This window comes from Gymnoscopelus microlampas (assembly GCF_963454915.1).
Source record: "Gymnoscopelus microlampas genome assembly, chromosome: 15".
In the NCBI taxonomy this organism is placed as follows: domain Eukaryota; kingdom Metazoa; phylum Chordata; class Actinopteri; order Myctophiformes; family Myctophidae; genus Gymnoscopelus; species Gymnoscopelus microlampas.
The window spans coordinates 35525258-35541111 of NC_139952.1; the positions used below are offsets into that span (position 1 = coordinate 35525258).

General features: G+C 42.3%; 1 protein-coding gene across 1 annotated transcript in view; it reads right to left on the reverse strand.

Annotated features, from left to right (window-relative positions):
• The window catches only part of erf (Ets2 repressor factor), a 42112-nt gene that overhangs the window by 14013 nt on the left and 12245 nt on the right, over positions 1 to 15854 (reverse strand). The window contains exon 2 of the mRNA XM_084079969.1: positions 238 to 472. Coding sequence (XP_083936095.1) covers positions 238 to 472 — 235 coding nt within the window. The remainder of the gene's footprint in view (positions 1 to 237; positions 473 to 15854) is intronic.

The window sequence follows — 15854 nt, forward strand, 5'->3', positions numbered from 1 at the left end:
AGATCTAGCTTGTAGATCCGATATTGTCACTACTTCTTAAATTATAGTTTTTTTATTTAAGGAATTTTCTTTGACTTCTTCAATTAATTTATGTATAACAGATTCAATTTTTTTGGAAATCTTTTGAAATAATATATTTTTTAAATGTTGTTAAAAAAATGTTGTGCGACCCATAAGAATTGGTCCACGACCCACTGTTTGGGAAATCTAGACACAGTGAAGATCACCGAGGCTCACCTTAGCGCGCGGCTGAGCTTGTCGTAGTTCATCTGGGGTTTGCACTTCCTGGCGCCCCACAGACGGGCCACCTCATCCGGGTCCTTGATGACGAACTCGCCGTAGTCACCCTGCCAGGCGATTACATCGTGGTACTCCTCCTTTCGCAACAACTCCAGGATGAAGTGCCACAGCTGGATCTGCCTCGAGCCGGGGCTCGACTCTGGCTTATAGGCCCAATCTGGGAAGGCGAACCCTGGGGGGAGAAGGAAGAGAGAGACAAACGGTGGTGGTTGTCAGGTGGGATAGGTGGATAGGGAACAGAAGATGTGCAAAGTGGATCAATCAGGACATTTTGGAATGCCTTTATAAATGTATTAATATTGTCCAGGTGACGTTAATGTTACCACAGGAGGAACAGTGATTTGGAGGCAAACACAGTGGAGGGATGAGAGAGGGGGGTTAGAGTTGGGCGAGAAAGCAGAGACTGGAGGAGAGGTTGTGGGAGAGGGGTAAGGCTGTGAGTGGGGGATCGGGGAGAAGATAGTGTGAGCATACAGGGCTAAAAGTGTTCTCAGAGCTCTGCAGTCAAATCAAAGCTCGGCTATCGTTATCAAAGCTGGAGAATCAACGCAAATAAAGCAGATAGCTCAACAGGCCTTGAAACTCCTCAAGACAAAATATAAGCTGAGCTTTTATGACTGCTGCAAGTCCACACACTTACTCCGCATACAAAAGACACACAGAAATGATATAAACATTCACACAGTAGGGAACATAGCCTATGTACAGCCACAACACACACATACCCCCGCACGACAAGTTTATATAGGAATTATGTTCTTTGTTTAGTGTGAGAACCTGACTGCATTTAGGTGAGTTTCTGCACAATATACACTAAGGCTGAACGATTAATCGTTTTCAAACCGAAATCGCGATTTGAAACCACGCGATTAGCTAATCGCAAAGGCCGCGATTTTTTTATTTTTTATTTTATCATAATACATACTTTTAATATTAATATTAATCCCAGAGCACCCGCGGGACTTGTCTCCTTCTATCCAGAGTGGCTGCCTCTCTCTCTCTACAGGGAGCGAGAGGGCAGCGCCCCCCCTCTCTCTCTCTCTCTCTCGCTCTGTCCCTCTCATAGAGTTAGGTCCCTCGCCATCGGCTGCGAGTATTTAAAGTGTGCCGCGCGTAGCGGTAAAACATTATTTTCGGTGCGACACAAGTAGTGTAGTAGTAGTGTTGCTCCTATCTATGTTTGTTTCTGTAAGTGTAACTTATATTTTTCCCATCATTGTTAAACTATTTCTGTTGGATGCTGTGATCCAATGTAAACAATACTATGCGAAGCACTTCCTGGTCAGTGTTGCCAGGTTTTGTGAGAGAAATAAGCAACCCTGTCTATGAAAACAAGCCCAAAACAAAAGAAGCGACTATGAACTGTATCTTTGTCACTTATGTACAGTGGTGGAAAAAGTACTCAAATGTTGTACTTAAATAAAAGTATCAATACTGCAATGTAGAAGTACTCTGTTACAAGTAAAAATACCAAATTCAAAATTGACTTGAATAAAAGTAGGCCTACAAAAGTATTGGTATCAAAATGTACTTAAAGTACCAAAAGTACTTATGTTTGAAAATAGCAGATCTACAAGCTCACAACGCGTCGCATCGCGGCGAGTTGTGAGCTTGTAGATCGGCTATTTTCAAATTACCTATGTATAAAATAGGGCTAAAGTGGTTAATGTAGGTTTTATAATATTATAATTTATATCTGCAAAGTAACTAGTCACTAAAGTTCTCAAATAATTGTAGTGGAGTAAAAGTACAATATTTGCCTCTGAGATGTAGTGGAGTAGGAGTTAAAGTATTGGAAATTAGAAATACTCAAGTGAAGTACAAATACCTCAAAATTGTACTTAAGTACAGTACTTAAGTAAATGTACTTAGTTACTTTCCACCACTGCGTTATGTATTCTGAGTTTTTCACTTCCAAGGAGTGGTAGTAATACAATGTACAGTAGGAGAGGACTTTGGCTTGTGAGACAAAAAAGTGTTACATTTTAGTTGAATGTTAATCTACATAAGCTAAATACTGGATATCAGTAAATATGCTTCTGGAGCCATAAGTGAAAGACCTACTTATTTCACTGCTGTGAATTGTTTACACAAAATGGTAATTATTTGTTTAATTTTATTTTTATTTTTATTTATTTAACTTCATTTCAGAAAAAGCTTCTCTTCTTGAGAAGAGAAGCACAAGTTCAATGTTGGGTTGTTTACAAAAATAAGCTATTTCTATTCCAGCTAAATGTTTGAATATATACATGGGAAAAAAAGTACTTGGAAGATACATGTTGGAAGCAATGAAGCAATTCATATCTTTTAGTTCTCATCCTTATTTATTAGAATCTAGAACAGTAAATAAATGGTATGCCATTTGGTAATGTTCCATTACTTCCAATTACTTTTTAAACGTACACAGTGAATACTAAACTGAAGCTTGAATTTAAAAAAATGTTTAAGTTTTTTTTTTTTTTTTTTTATAAAAAAAATCGCAATCAAATCGCAATCGCAATATCGGTCAGAAAAATCGCAATTAGATTTTTTCCCAAAATCGTTCAGCCCTAATATACACACAACCTACGTATAAACACAATGGTTATGCACCCAACACACATACACACGCATCAACCATACACAAATATGCACACGCACGCAAACACACACACAAGCCCACAGTAAAAAGTGTGTTGTAAAGCTGTGGCTTGCAGTAAAAGACTCAACACCATTTCAACACGAGGCTGAAAATGCGCGCACGTACACACACACACACACACACACACACACACACACACTCACTCACTCATTAGGACCAGATGTGCTTTGGCAGTGAGGCTGAGAATGCTGAGGGTGGGAAACATATGGGCATGCTGCAACAATACAGAAAGTGTGTGTGTGTGTGTTTATGTGTGTGTTTATGTGTGCATTATAATAAAGACGCACAATATATAGACTAGCCTAAATACCAGCGCTTACAATCAGTTTCCCACAGTGAAACAAAGAACAGCCATATCTATATGACAGCCACAGTGAACTGTTAACAATGATAGGGCGATGTGTTGAAGGCTTTAATACTACAACACTGACTGCAGTAGTTGTGACTATTGACCTGGCAGGGTTTGGAGAGATACTAAAAATTCACATTCAGGCATATCGAGGTGCATCCGAATTTCTACAGCACCTTGCACTTTTTCAGTCAAGTACCCTCCAATTGAGAAGCTGTAGTGCTATCCTATAGAGATTGCCTATGATCTCAGAAAATTATTTTTGAATCATCTGTGTCACATTGATTTGAATAATCGCTTGCCCTACATCAAGTGTATTCCACAGATGACTTGAATTCTAATTTAGGCATCCGCAAGGATTTCCAGCAGCTGTACAAAAACTCTAGCTTTGGTTTAAAAAAGGCACTGCAAAACACTGGCGTTTTACAGGGTGGTATTGTGGTCATATCTCACATGGTCAAGGACTCATATTGTCAAAGTGGTGTGGCGTTGTCGGTGTGTGCGACCAGTGACCTAACCTGCAGTGACATTAATACATGGCTGACATTTTATGCCGGCCAGATCCCAGCATGGAAAAAAACACCCAACCTGACAGAAAAAAAACAAAGCTCAGCGCAGCCATGTATCAGTTTATGGATACAAATGACAGTTATTTCTTGAAACATAACTTATTCAGGGTAGGTTTGCTCAGCACAAATTATTTTTCAGCAACGCCCTGCTACCCACCATTGACCCCTGGGAGCTGCCCAGTGCAACCACAGTCTTATAATGTTGGCCAATGAGCTGCACTGGAGCCGTTGGGAGTTAAGTGCCTTGCTCAAGGGCACTGCAACAGTCTGTATTGAGAGAGGGGTAAGTGTTGCTTATTAATTTCCCCAGCCAGATTTTTTCTTGCTATCTGGGGGTCCAAACTGGCAGCATTCCAGCAACAAGCAAGCAAGTAATTGGGGCTGTTTCTGCTGTGTGACCATCAAGCTTCTATGTAGCAATGGTCCCGTGTTGAAGTAAAAACAGTAAACTAGTCCAACTTGTTTTGTGTTAAAAGTCCAAGTTCAGCACATTTGTACATAAAAGGCTGGGCTGTGTAGGGCACTCGAAGAAGTTGCACCGACATTATAATAAAGCAAATGTATTGCTTTAGTTTATAAAATTAAACAGCTGTTGAAACAAGGCCAAACAACTGGCAGGTGAGTATCTGATTCCTTCCAGTTGTAAAAGACATGCGGGCATGGCTGACCACTGAGCAACTGTGCAGCACATATTGCCTTGCTCAAGGGCCTAGCGATGACAGCGCCATGACTTTCCCAGCTGTTCTGGGGATTTGATTACAAACTGCGATTACAGAGAATGAAATTAAAAGGTTTCATTTCAAAACACATATCCACTTTGAGGGAAAAAGGTTACCTAATGCTCATATTAGTGATGACCCGCCCCGCCCCGGAACCCAGCCCGTCTCAACCCGCCCCGCGACCGCGATATAAATCTATGGCTCAACCCGCCCCGCGACCCGGGTTGAGCCCCGCGGGTCGTACCTATAATTCTGTAAAATCATGGTTAGAAATAATCCCCAAGTGTATTCAAACTGTTTTATTGTTATTATTCTTATTCTTATTAGGAATAAAGACAAAACAAGAGCATGTGATATTTTATTTTTTTTGCGTGTGAGAGCGGCTAACCCGCTCACCCGCAGCCCGCATAATTGCCTCTGAAATTCTGACTCGACCCACCCGCGCTGTGGGTTGACCCGCGGGTTACGGGTCAACCTGCGCATCACTAGCTCATATAGTTTAGTTATTTAAACACGTCTTTTTTGGGTCTACTTGGTACACAACAAGGTGAGGACTGATTGCCAATCCCGGCAACGATGAACCGGTAACAAAAGTACGGTTACACCATAATAGGGATGAGCTAGAGATGACTAGTTAAAAATGTACCGTTTAACCACCAACTGTCTGACAATACGAATTTTGACCTATTAATACATCAATTAAATGTTTTTATATTGCTTTATATTATATTTGTTATTTTTTAGTAAGTATTTTGGTACTTTACCCCCCTACAGTGACAACTGGAGGCAGCTTGTTATTTCACTTTCAAATCAATGTCTTTTCACGAAACAAAACCATATTTGCAATAACATTACGTGAATCAATATCTGAGCTTTGCTTTGATAAAAAAAAAAAGGAAAAAAAAAATCATAGTTGAATGTTTACGTTACGCATAACTAATGCTTCTAAGGGCCATCCACTCCCCTTTGGTATCTGTATTTCAATTAGTGGATATCTCAATAGAGTCCTGCCAGTGAGTAATACACCGCATGCTGCTATCTGAACTACTTGTATTGTGAGTGTGAGGGAACGGGCCAGAGCAGAAACAGCAGCGGGCTGTGTGGGGTAGCTGATAATAGCTATTTGAAGGCAGATTACTAATAAGGCTCTAGCATATGATTCATACAGAAGACAATAAGGCCGTTATCGCAGGGGATGGTTAGGCCTCGAGACCAGAGTCTGGTCTCAGTGCAACACAGTACACACACACCCACATGTAACCAGGCGCACACAAACAGGCATTCGTGAGATATTTACAAATCCACACACGAGAACAGACAGACACACTCATGACTACGGATGAAAAACCGCGAAAATACACAAAAGTGGTGTACTACTTTAGAGTGGGCAAGTTAACATGTATGTACATGTGCGCACGCACGCGCACGTGAAGTACAAAAACACAACATAGGTTTGTGAGGAGGTAAGTGGGTTCATGCGTGGGTAGCACAAAGCACATACTGTAGACAAAGAACACAGGAATAGTAACCATGCCCACTGTGTACGTGTGCGCACGTGCACGTAATGTGTGCACTGCATGTCCCTGCGGACTCGTACCCCGTTTGTTTGTCATTCAGCTTTCAGATTCCGTCTTTCTCCCCTTCACAATGCCACCATCTCTTTCTTCCCTTTTCTTTCTTTCTTTCTTTCTGTCCCTCTCTCGCTCCCGCTCTCTCTCTCTCTCTCTTGACACACTGCGTCTCCTAGCAACGAAAGCTTTTAGCACTAAGAATAAATGTCTGAGTCACGACAAATATGATCGGTCACAGAAAGTTGGGAGAATGCGTTTCTTTTTTATTTTCTGGCCCTGAATGTTTGCGGCATATTAGGCTGTTCGTGTCCCACCAGAGACCTCTCTCTCTCTCCACAGAGCTGGATCCATGTCCTTCTTGTTTACAGTGAAGAGGACGTGCTGTTGCATGTTCCCTGTAGCAGTGACAGCTTGCTGCATCCCTCTGCAATCAGCAGGGCCAGCCCATGTGCAACAAAGTTAAATATATTCACATTTTGACAGGAATGACTTCTATAGCCGACTTTTCATCAACGTGAGATGAGATGATTTGCAAAAATATTGGATACAATTCTCCCATCATGTCCAACAGTGGGTCTATTGGGAAGTAAAGTAGACTTAGTAATCTTAGTAATCTCAAAAGAATAACACTTAAGTCTTTCTCTCAGAGAAATGGATAATAGTTGGGTTAGATACCTTTTATGTACACACTTTTTATCTCTCCCAATTTATACATTCTATGTAACTCGTTTTGATTTTGTTTGGAAAAATATATCAAAACTGAAGAAATGTTAATTGAAAAACTGAATTAAAAAATAAAATAGTTGGGTTAGAGGCAGTGGCCACATAGGCTTGTTGAGCCTAATCTAATGATGTTAGTTTTTAACACATATATAATAAATTAGGATGCACATTAAATAAATACAGCCAGCGGGCTTTAATGTGTTATATCATGCCTTGTCTCAGTATCTGTATATTGTTTATGTCGTATTATATGCTAAATCTGGAAAAGCCAACAGGCTTTAATGTGTTAGATCCTGCCCGTCACTGGATCTGTGTATCGTTTATGTTCCATTATGTCTTCCTGAATCTGTTGGGGGGAAATCTATCCGAGAAAAAAAAAATCTACTTTTAGGCTAAAGAGGAGCATCGTCGAGCTTCATACAGGTTATCGCTAGTTCTCATAGCAACAAGAGGGAGCTATGACTGTTGCTTCCCACAGCCATCTGTTTGGTGCCGACTGCTAAAAAAGAAAAAGGCTTGTCGGAGAACACAAGGCCTTAGTGTCTGTCCATGTGTGAAAGGCTGGATGGTGGCTTCATCATAAGATCATACCGCCACCCCTCCTTCACTGTGCCCTTATGACAGACTAAAAGAACATGAAAGCAGCTTGAGGAAAATACCAGGCTAACTTGATAATCGTGACCGCATTCATTTACGCTGGCAAACAGGGGGACAAGGGTCATTCAGTTTGAACTGAGAAAGTGAAGGCGTAGAAAACGATGAACGGGAAAAGTGCGGTGGAAGCCGAAATGGATGTTCAACTTGTAGCAGCTGTAATGGTTTCCTGTGACTGAAGGAAGCAGTAGATCCATTGACTTCCAGTATTTAAAAAATAAATAAAATAATATATACACACACACACACACAAAGTATGTGAAAAATATTCAAGAATGTTCTTTTGTGTAGAGCATATCACTACCCTACCAAGAGAGTAGGGTAGTGATATGCAGCAAATGGTCCATCCAAGATTTACTTCCTTCGCCTACTGGGAGCGTGCACAAGAAATGTGGCACTGCTCAGTCCAGTGGTTTGCAAGATTAGCCAACACACCCTCTTCTAGACAGCTTGCCTCCTTGGGGCCACGCTGTAAAAACAAATGAAAAAAATCTGCATTTTTCTATGCACCGCCTTGTTTTCCAACCCCATTGACTCTACATCTACCAATCACCAAGATGGCAGCATGTCAATGACGGCTGCTAGTGACCTGATCTTGGACTTACACGAGTCAGAGGAAAAACTCAGCAAGACAAATGACCCCCGGAGGCCACGATGAAGCCATTTGCCCATTTCTACACCAGACTGGAAGAATAGTCCACTCTGATTGACACGTTAGCTGGGGGAAAACACACCATTTCCTGTCTTGCTCTGTCCCATTCACAGACCATTACAGGCCAGAAAACTCATTTACCATTAGCCTGCAGAGCAACCCTGAGCCACCTGTATTCTCCTTCCAAAAGAAACACAGGTTGTAGTAGAAGCGGTGACCGGACACGGCCGAGGCTATTTTCAACTCCTTTCTACAGGCTTGCTTTTATTAGTGGCCCCCCGTTCTGACGTCACGTTGCTTTAGAACGCCGTCGTTAAACAACCGATAGCTATCGTAACAGGGGGCCATTGTCTCTGCTGCCTACGGTCACTTAGACTAAACACAAACCTGTCGCCCCTACTTAACCTCCCCCCCAAAATCATTTCTCTCTTCCCCAATTTGAGTTTTTCACGCTATGTTCTCTCCATTATTTCCTCCCCCTTTATTTTTCCCTCCCTTCCTCCAATTCTTTGTTGGTCTATATTTAGTGGATGGAAAAGGTCGACCGGTGTCTGTCTGTGGGCCTAATGGTGCGGAGGGGAGAGAGAGAGAGAGAGGGTGCGAAATGTACCTCACCAGGCTAAAAGGCGGTGAGGTTGCATGGTGGGTAGATACACCAGAGACACCGTCGGAAAAAGTTACAAGTGCCCGTGCCCACAATGTATCCATCCTCCTGTCTAACATTTTAGTTGGACAACAAACTGAAGCAGTTGTCAACTGCTCCTTGCTCCCTCAGTCACACTGAACAAGAGCCCAAATGCAAGTGCAACAATGCAACACAGCAGTGTTGATTTTGAATAAAATTGTGCTTAGTTTTAGTCATAGTTTAGTCACCTGAAATGTTTTACTTCTAAAATCCATTTTTGGGCGGGCCGTGATGGCATCAAAACGATTTTCATGAAAATAGCCGATCTACATGCTCACAACACATCGCAGATTAACTATTTTGGGTCTGTGACACCCCACGCATCCATGATGACTTGGTTTTAGTTCTACTTTAGTTCTTCTCCACTAGTCCCTCCCAAACATTTTAGTCTAGTTTGACGAAATTGTCATTATATTTAGTCATGGTTTTAGTCATCTTAGCTTAGTTTTTATTTCGTTTTCGTAAGTGAAAAAAGGTAGTCGACAGACATTTTTCGTCATAGTTTTAATCGACGAAATCAACACTGCAACACAGCATTCATGTGAAGAAACTCTGCCAAGCAAATTTGCAGGCAGAGTCTGGGCAATTCTGGATATTGTGTTGACTTAATGGATAAAATGTGTAATATTTGTGACGGCTGTACTCTGCTATTATCACAAGTAGAGATCGGGAAAACAAAAGGCAGGAAATAATGGAGACTTGGTACAGGAAAAGGGGGAACCGCCGATGGGAATTAACTGGATTGGTGTGTCCACACAGAAAAAGAAAAACAACAAAACACTTCTATTGGTGACAGAAGAGTCAGTGAGAGCAAAAAATAGAAAATATAACCGTCCACTAGGCAATTGTTCCCTTATAGCGGTGTTTCCACATTACATTACATGGTAATGGAGATGTGGCAAAAAAAATACTTCTAAGGGTGCAGGTATATTTTCTCTATATTGCCCTGGGCCAAGCATCTGGGGCACTTGTTTCTGACATGTGCATACACTGCATTTTTGGAATAGCAGAAATGGAGATATAGAGAATAAAGTAGAAATCGACACAACACTTGTCTGATAATAATAAATGTGCCCGTAATTGAATGAAGAATGGTTCCCATTGTGTTGGGGGAAGCCCAATAAACAAAAACGATAATGTCTCCAAATAAGTGAAATAAAGCCAAATTAAGCCATTGTGAATTTAATGATGGCAAACGCAATTGTTACTTCATCCCATGGAGTCCAGACAGCAGAGTTGTTAACTATTGTTTTAAATGCCTCTCCGTTGATCTCATAATGACGGTTAAAAGACAGCAGTTTTAAAGAGGACGACGCCACGATGGCTCACAGCCAGGGAGCAGACACACACGCGCAAACACACACACACACACACACACACACACACACACACACACACACACACACACACAGGGAAGAGGGGAACCACAGCAGAAGAGAGGAGAGCGAAGGATAAAGCAGTGAAGAAGAAGAACAAGAAAAACACTCCAGTGGAGATCAAAGGAGCAGAAGAGAGATGGCTACAGGTGCACCATGTGAAGCCTGACCTCAGCCGCCTCATGATCCCTATCTCCAACATAAGACTGATGGTGGGAGAAAGGAGGGAGGGAAAGAAGAGAGGTTGAGAGCGAAGGGAGGGCGAGCAGAAGCAGAGAGAGGAAGGGGGAGAGGAAAAGAACCGTTTAAATTGAGAGGGAGGAAAAAAAGAAGGGAGAAAGAGATGATGTGTGACTTGTTGGAAGCTCCTGTAAGTTTAAACCCCCAGATGAACTAGACTAACCTCGGTGAAGCACTGAGGTAAAACAAAAGTGTATGTTTGTTGATCAAGACAAATTACATTCATTGTGGAAGTCTGGCAGCGGACATGATGGATCCTTTTACAGGCCCATGTCGGCCAGCGTTTCAGTGTAATGAAGGTAGGGGCAAAAAAACAAAAGCCTCAACAAGCACCGAAGCCCCAAAATACTTTACAGACCCACACGGTTCAAAGCTCCTTCACTTCCTACAAGTTTTAGATTTTAGAAAAATACTTTATTTGTTGGCAGGAAATAAACAATGTGTTGCGATGTAACGTGAGATTATAAATCTCTTCAACCAATGTTCGGAAACTATGACAAAAACAGGGACGATAGGGTTTGTATGGTTAAAAGAGTTGTCAGGTCTTTATTGTGACTTGCACTGAGCAGTTTTGGACAAATAAAAATACAACCTTATTAGTCTAGATATAGATATACAAAAAGTAAGAAGGGAGCGAGCAGGTAGGGATTCCGTGTCTTGAGGACAAGGCAGCACGGTCTGAACCTCACACCTCGTAACCCTTTACTTATAATAGCCTTGGTTTTAAATGGTGACGCTATTCAGTATATTACAGGTAGGGAGATGTTTCCTACGCGTGGAGACAGCTAAGCTAGTGTAATCAGTGACACGACAGCAGCCTCTCTGACCAGACTCAAAGCCGTCTCGTCCTGGTCCTGGAAGAGCTTCACTGCCTGCTGCAGGCACCAAACACTGTTATTAAGTCAGTCCTCAATTGGCGTGCTTGTTGGTGGATAATTTTATGAAAAGTACCTCAGTGTCATGAATGGGTCCATTTCTTTTCTTTAACAATGGCATTTCTAACCCTATACAGTATGTTTAGTGACATCCATTAATATATAAAACCTCTAAACCCAGGAGGACAAATTTAACGCATCCTTATAATAAAGAATATAAAAAAACCTTGCCAGGATTTGTGACGTGTTCAGCACAAGTACAAGACATTGTGCAACAGGCAGGATGCAACAGGTTCAAACCAAGAAAATAGGTAGGACAAACGAAATTGGTGGCTATGTTGTGTAGAAACACCAAAATGGCTTAAATGACACCAGTAATTATCAAAAACATCAGCACGCCTAAAATGCAACCCAGTCAGTTTAGGGCATATTGTGACCTATATTACCAGAGAGAAACTATGCAAGCACACGCGCACACATGCTCTCACACAGACCGAGGTGTTTCTGAAACTGGCCTGAACATGCCTTCCACCATAGAAAATGACAAGCCTGTAAAACATCCAGCTATAATGAGCTGCCGGCTACCTGACTGACTGACTCAACAAGTCAGGCTTACTTCCTATAGACAGCATGGAACTTTGGCTTGGATCATGTGTGCATGCGAGAGAGTGAGAAAGAGTGAAAGACAAAGGCAGAACAAGCCATGGGAGGTCATATGCGGAAAAAAGGGGATAACGAGAAAAAGACGGAACAAGAGGAAAAAAGGGAGAGAGAGAAGAGCATTAAAGTGAGTCGAGGTAAAGCACAAGCAGGATGTTTCATTTCGGAAGTGCGTTGAAGCAGTATTGATTCAGCTAGCCAAGCCTAGCTGATCTGTTGCACAGCAACACGGTCTTCATAATAAGTTGTCTGTTGTTCATTCTGCTGCAGGTAATAAGGTACTGAGGCTGACGCCCAACAGACTGAAGCCAGTCAGTCAGCCAACCACTGGCTGAGCCATATCAGCAAAGGCAGTGAAATCATAAGCCAGGCTGCTCTCATTAACACCATGGAATGTGGGATCATATCTTTGCTAATACAGCTTTATCACCCTTAGTAGTATTTTCCTCTGTGTTCTCTGAGCCCACGGCCTGCCCCCACATAGCTGGAACATTAGCGATGCATTGCGGCAAGAGAAAATGTGAAATTAAATTAACAGCATTAGTGCACATGCACACACACACAGACATGGCACTAATGTCTACAAATCCCTCTTTAACCACTTTCAACGAAGGCGTTCCCATTTTTGGCATGTGATTAGAGGCGGACATTTTTGAATTATGTAATTTCCAAATATTCCAAAATATATAAACGTATATTTATTTTAAATAAATAAAAAAATAGCTGATCTATAGCAGAGCTTGTATATAGGCTATTTTCGTGTATAGGGCTTAAGTGGTTAAAACACAAAGAAGTTCAATCGAAACATTCAGAATCAGAAATGATGTGCAGCCTGAAGAATGCACAGACAACGTGTTAATTGTATTGAATAGTAAATGAGCTAACCAGAAACAGGCTGCACGCTAATAAAGAATGCATGAACAACATGATTATACTGAATAGTGAGTCAACCAGTCAGACATAAAGAGGCACAGACAGGCTGTTATGGAACTGGGGTGAGAAACAAAGTTGTGGTGGTGGAAATGGTGGAGGAGAGGGGAGTTCAGAGGGAGAGAGAAAAAGAGATGATAAATTTCTTCTTTTAAATCTGGCTTCTGTGTTGTGGTCTGGCTGCCAGACTACTTTCATTTTCCTCCAATAACACGCGCACACAAGTGCACAGTCACACCACACACACGGGGTCCAGGCTGTCGACAATAACTTGGGTGACTTCAACTGTTAGATTAAGCCATGTGCTCTCTCTCTACACACACACACACTAATGTCACCACAGCCCAGAATAGGAGCCCACTGCTCCAAATCCGTGGCCCTAGAGGAGTGAGTCAGTCTAGTGATTCCTGCCAATCACTTTTCATCTGGTCCCCTGGCCTCGTCTCCGCCGCCCTGCGCTAAGGCGGCTCTCCTCCTCTCAGCATCTTTTCCACGCAGACAAACCGTCTCCAATGCCTATTAGCGCTGGTTGCAGCTAGCTACTGGTCCTGCCCAGAAAAACATTGCATAGCTGTGCTTCCATTAGTGATATAGGAGATGAGATAGCGGGAAAGGGGAAATTAGAAAGACCTGCTGAAATTAATGAGAATGTGGAGGGATATTCATTCTTTAGAAGAGCTTATCTTTTTACGGACATCTTAAAATGTTTTGAAGAGCTGATCTTTAGACAAATCTTTGAACATCTTTTAAATGTCTAAAACCAAGATTCTCTTTAACAAAATGAGTAGGAATGAGAATGAATTCTAAACCGAAGATCGAGAGGACAATCTAAATATTTTATTTAAAACATTAAAAACACTACAGCTGCTGCGTTTACAGCTTGGAGATGGTCTCTCGATCAGAGCCTAGCAACCACAGTGTGGATGAGATGCTCGTGTCTGACAGGGATTTGGAGACCTCGTCTTAACGATCAAGAATTGGAGTGTGACACCGAGCTGGGTTCCCTTACACAGAAACCAGCTCAGCCAAGACACACTGAGGAAGACTTAAGGCTAACTCTCAAGAGTCATTTGCTGGGGTTTTTTCCCCCTTTGCCGTGGGGGGGGGGGGCAGAGATTTGGTTCCACCAGTGTTACCACCATGCTGTATTGGGTTGGTTATTGTAGAAATGTCAAAAGCTACTGACTGGCGGGCTGGTTGGATCTGGTTTCACCACGTTCCTCTGTGAACAAATGTCAGTACGCTGCCCAGCGATTGGCTGAGCTGTCCACGTTTAACTTCTTGATAGCTCTATTCATTGAAGAAACCTGATTTGGTTTCTTCAGCCTTGCCTAGTTGACTCTATTTCAACTGATACTGGAGGGTTAGTAAAAAAAAGAACCAGTGCCTTCTTCTCTGATAAAAAGCAGTGGGACAGAACCTTGTCCAATAGGATCAACAGTCATTTATTTTTAATTTCTTTTACATTTTATTGGATACTTTCACATCTTTTTCCACTGGGATCCAAAGAATGGCCAACAAGTGTAATTTCTTCAACATGACAAAGTGATTAACGGTTCCAGGCCTTCCTCCACCGTCTGTGCATACTAATGCTGAAAACTTGTGAAATGGGGGACTTTCTACATGTGTCACGTCTTAGTCAGTCTTTCCTTATTGGCAGCCCCCCCATGCTTCTTAATCCTCCAGTCTATTGCATTAAAGTAAGATTCTCTAGTCTCTAGACTGAGTGGCTCGCGCTCTCTCTGTGTAAAAACATTAAAGACAGGGGCACGCTGGCGTCACCGCAGGGAGATGGCAACCCCAAAATGAGCATGCTCCTCAATAGCTTTAGAGGGGGAATTACAAGAGTGTGTGTGTTAATGCAACGCAGGCATCGGCCATTTACATGAGCGTGTGGGTTCCAGGGCCTCTCACATAATGTTTGTGTGTGTGTGGGGGGGGGGGGGGGGGGGGAATGGAGGAGATGAGTGATTGAGTGAGCGACAGAAACAGAAACCAAACTCGAACATTATGTGTTATATCAGAAATGCAGCACACAGGAATACAATCTCCCATTAGAAATGGATTACTTATGTGTCCTCAAATCACTGTAAAATCACATGCCTGGTATGTGAGCTTGTGTGTGGGTGTGTGGTCAGTTCGCTAAATCCCCCCAGCTGTGATGTAGTCTGGGGCTGTAAAGACTGCAGAGACTCTCGGGAGCTCGAGTAGGGGAGTAGTTTGGAAACACGAGGGAGAGGAGGCGAGAAAGAGAGGAGTGAGAGAGGCCAGACTAACTTTATGGCCCATCTCCGGTGTTGACCTGGTCAAATGGTGCCATTGTTATCAGTGAAACAATTTATAGCCTCTCTTGTGAAGTAATTTATCAGACCAGGCAAGGGCCTGACAAATCAACCCACTCATAACAAGGTTGAGGTAAAAGAAAAAGAAACCAAAAAAGAAAAAAGACAGGAACTAAATATAGAAGAGAAAGGGTATGGGTTTGGGAGAATAAAACCCCTTTCTCACTTGCATGTAGAGCGGGTAATACACTGGTTTTTGTCTTTTTTGCATCCTGTGGGAGGAATACTGTATGCGCCTATTTCGAATGCCGGTGTGTTGTACTGTCAATGTCAGCTCTCCCTACCTTGTCAGATTACCTTTAATGTTCTCCCGCCTAGTGTGTGTGAATGAAAAAGCGTGCGTTTACTGGTACCGTCATGACAGTGCTTACATAAGACACATTAGTTCTGTGAACAAACTGTTGTTATGTGAACAAAACGCTTCCTAAAAACAATGTTGATGTAAGAGAGTCACTGGTGGAAAAAAGCTCTTGTATGCATACTGGTGGAGATAGCATCGGGGTGAGAGAGAAAGCGTGTTACGTTGAGGTTGGGTTAAGAGAGCATCGGATGAGAGACGGCGTGAGTG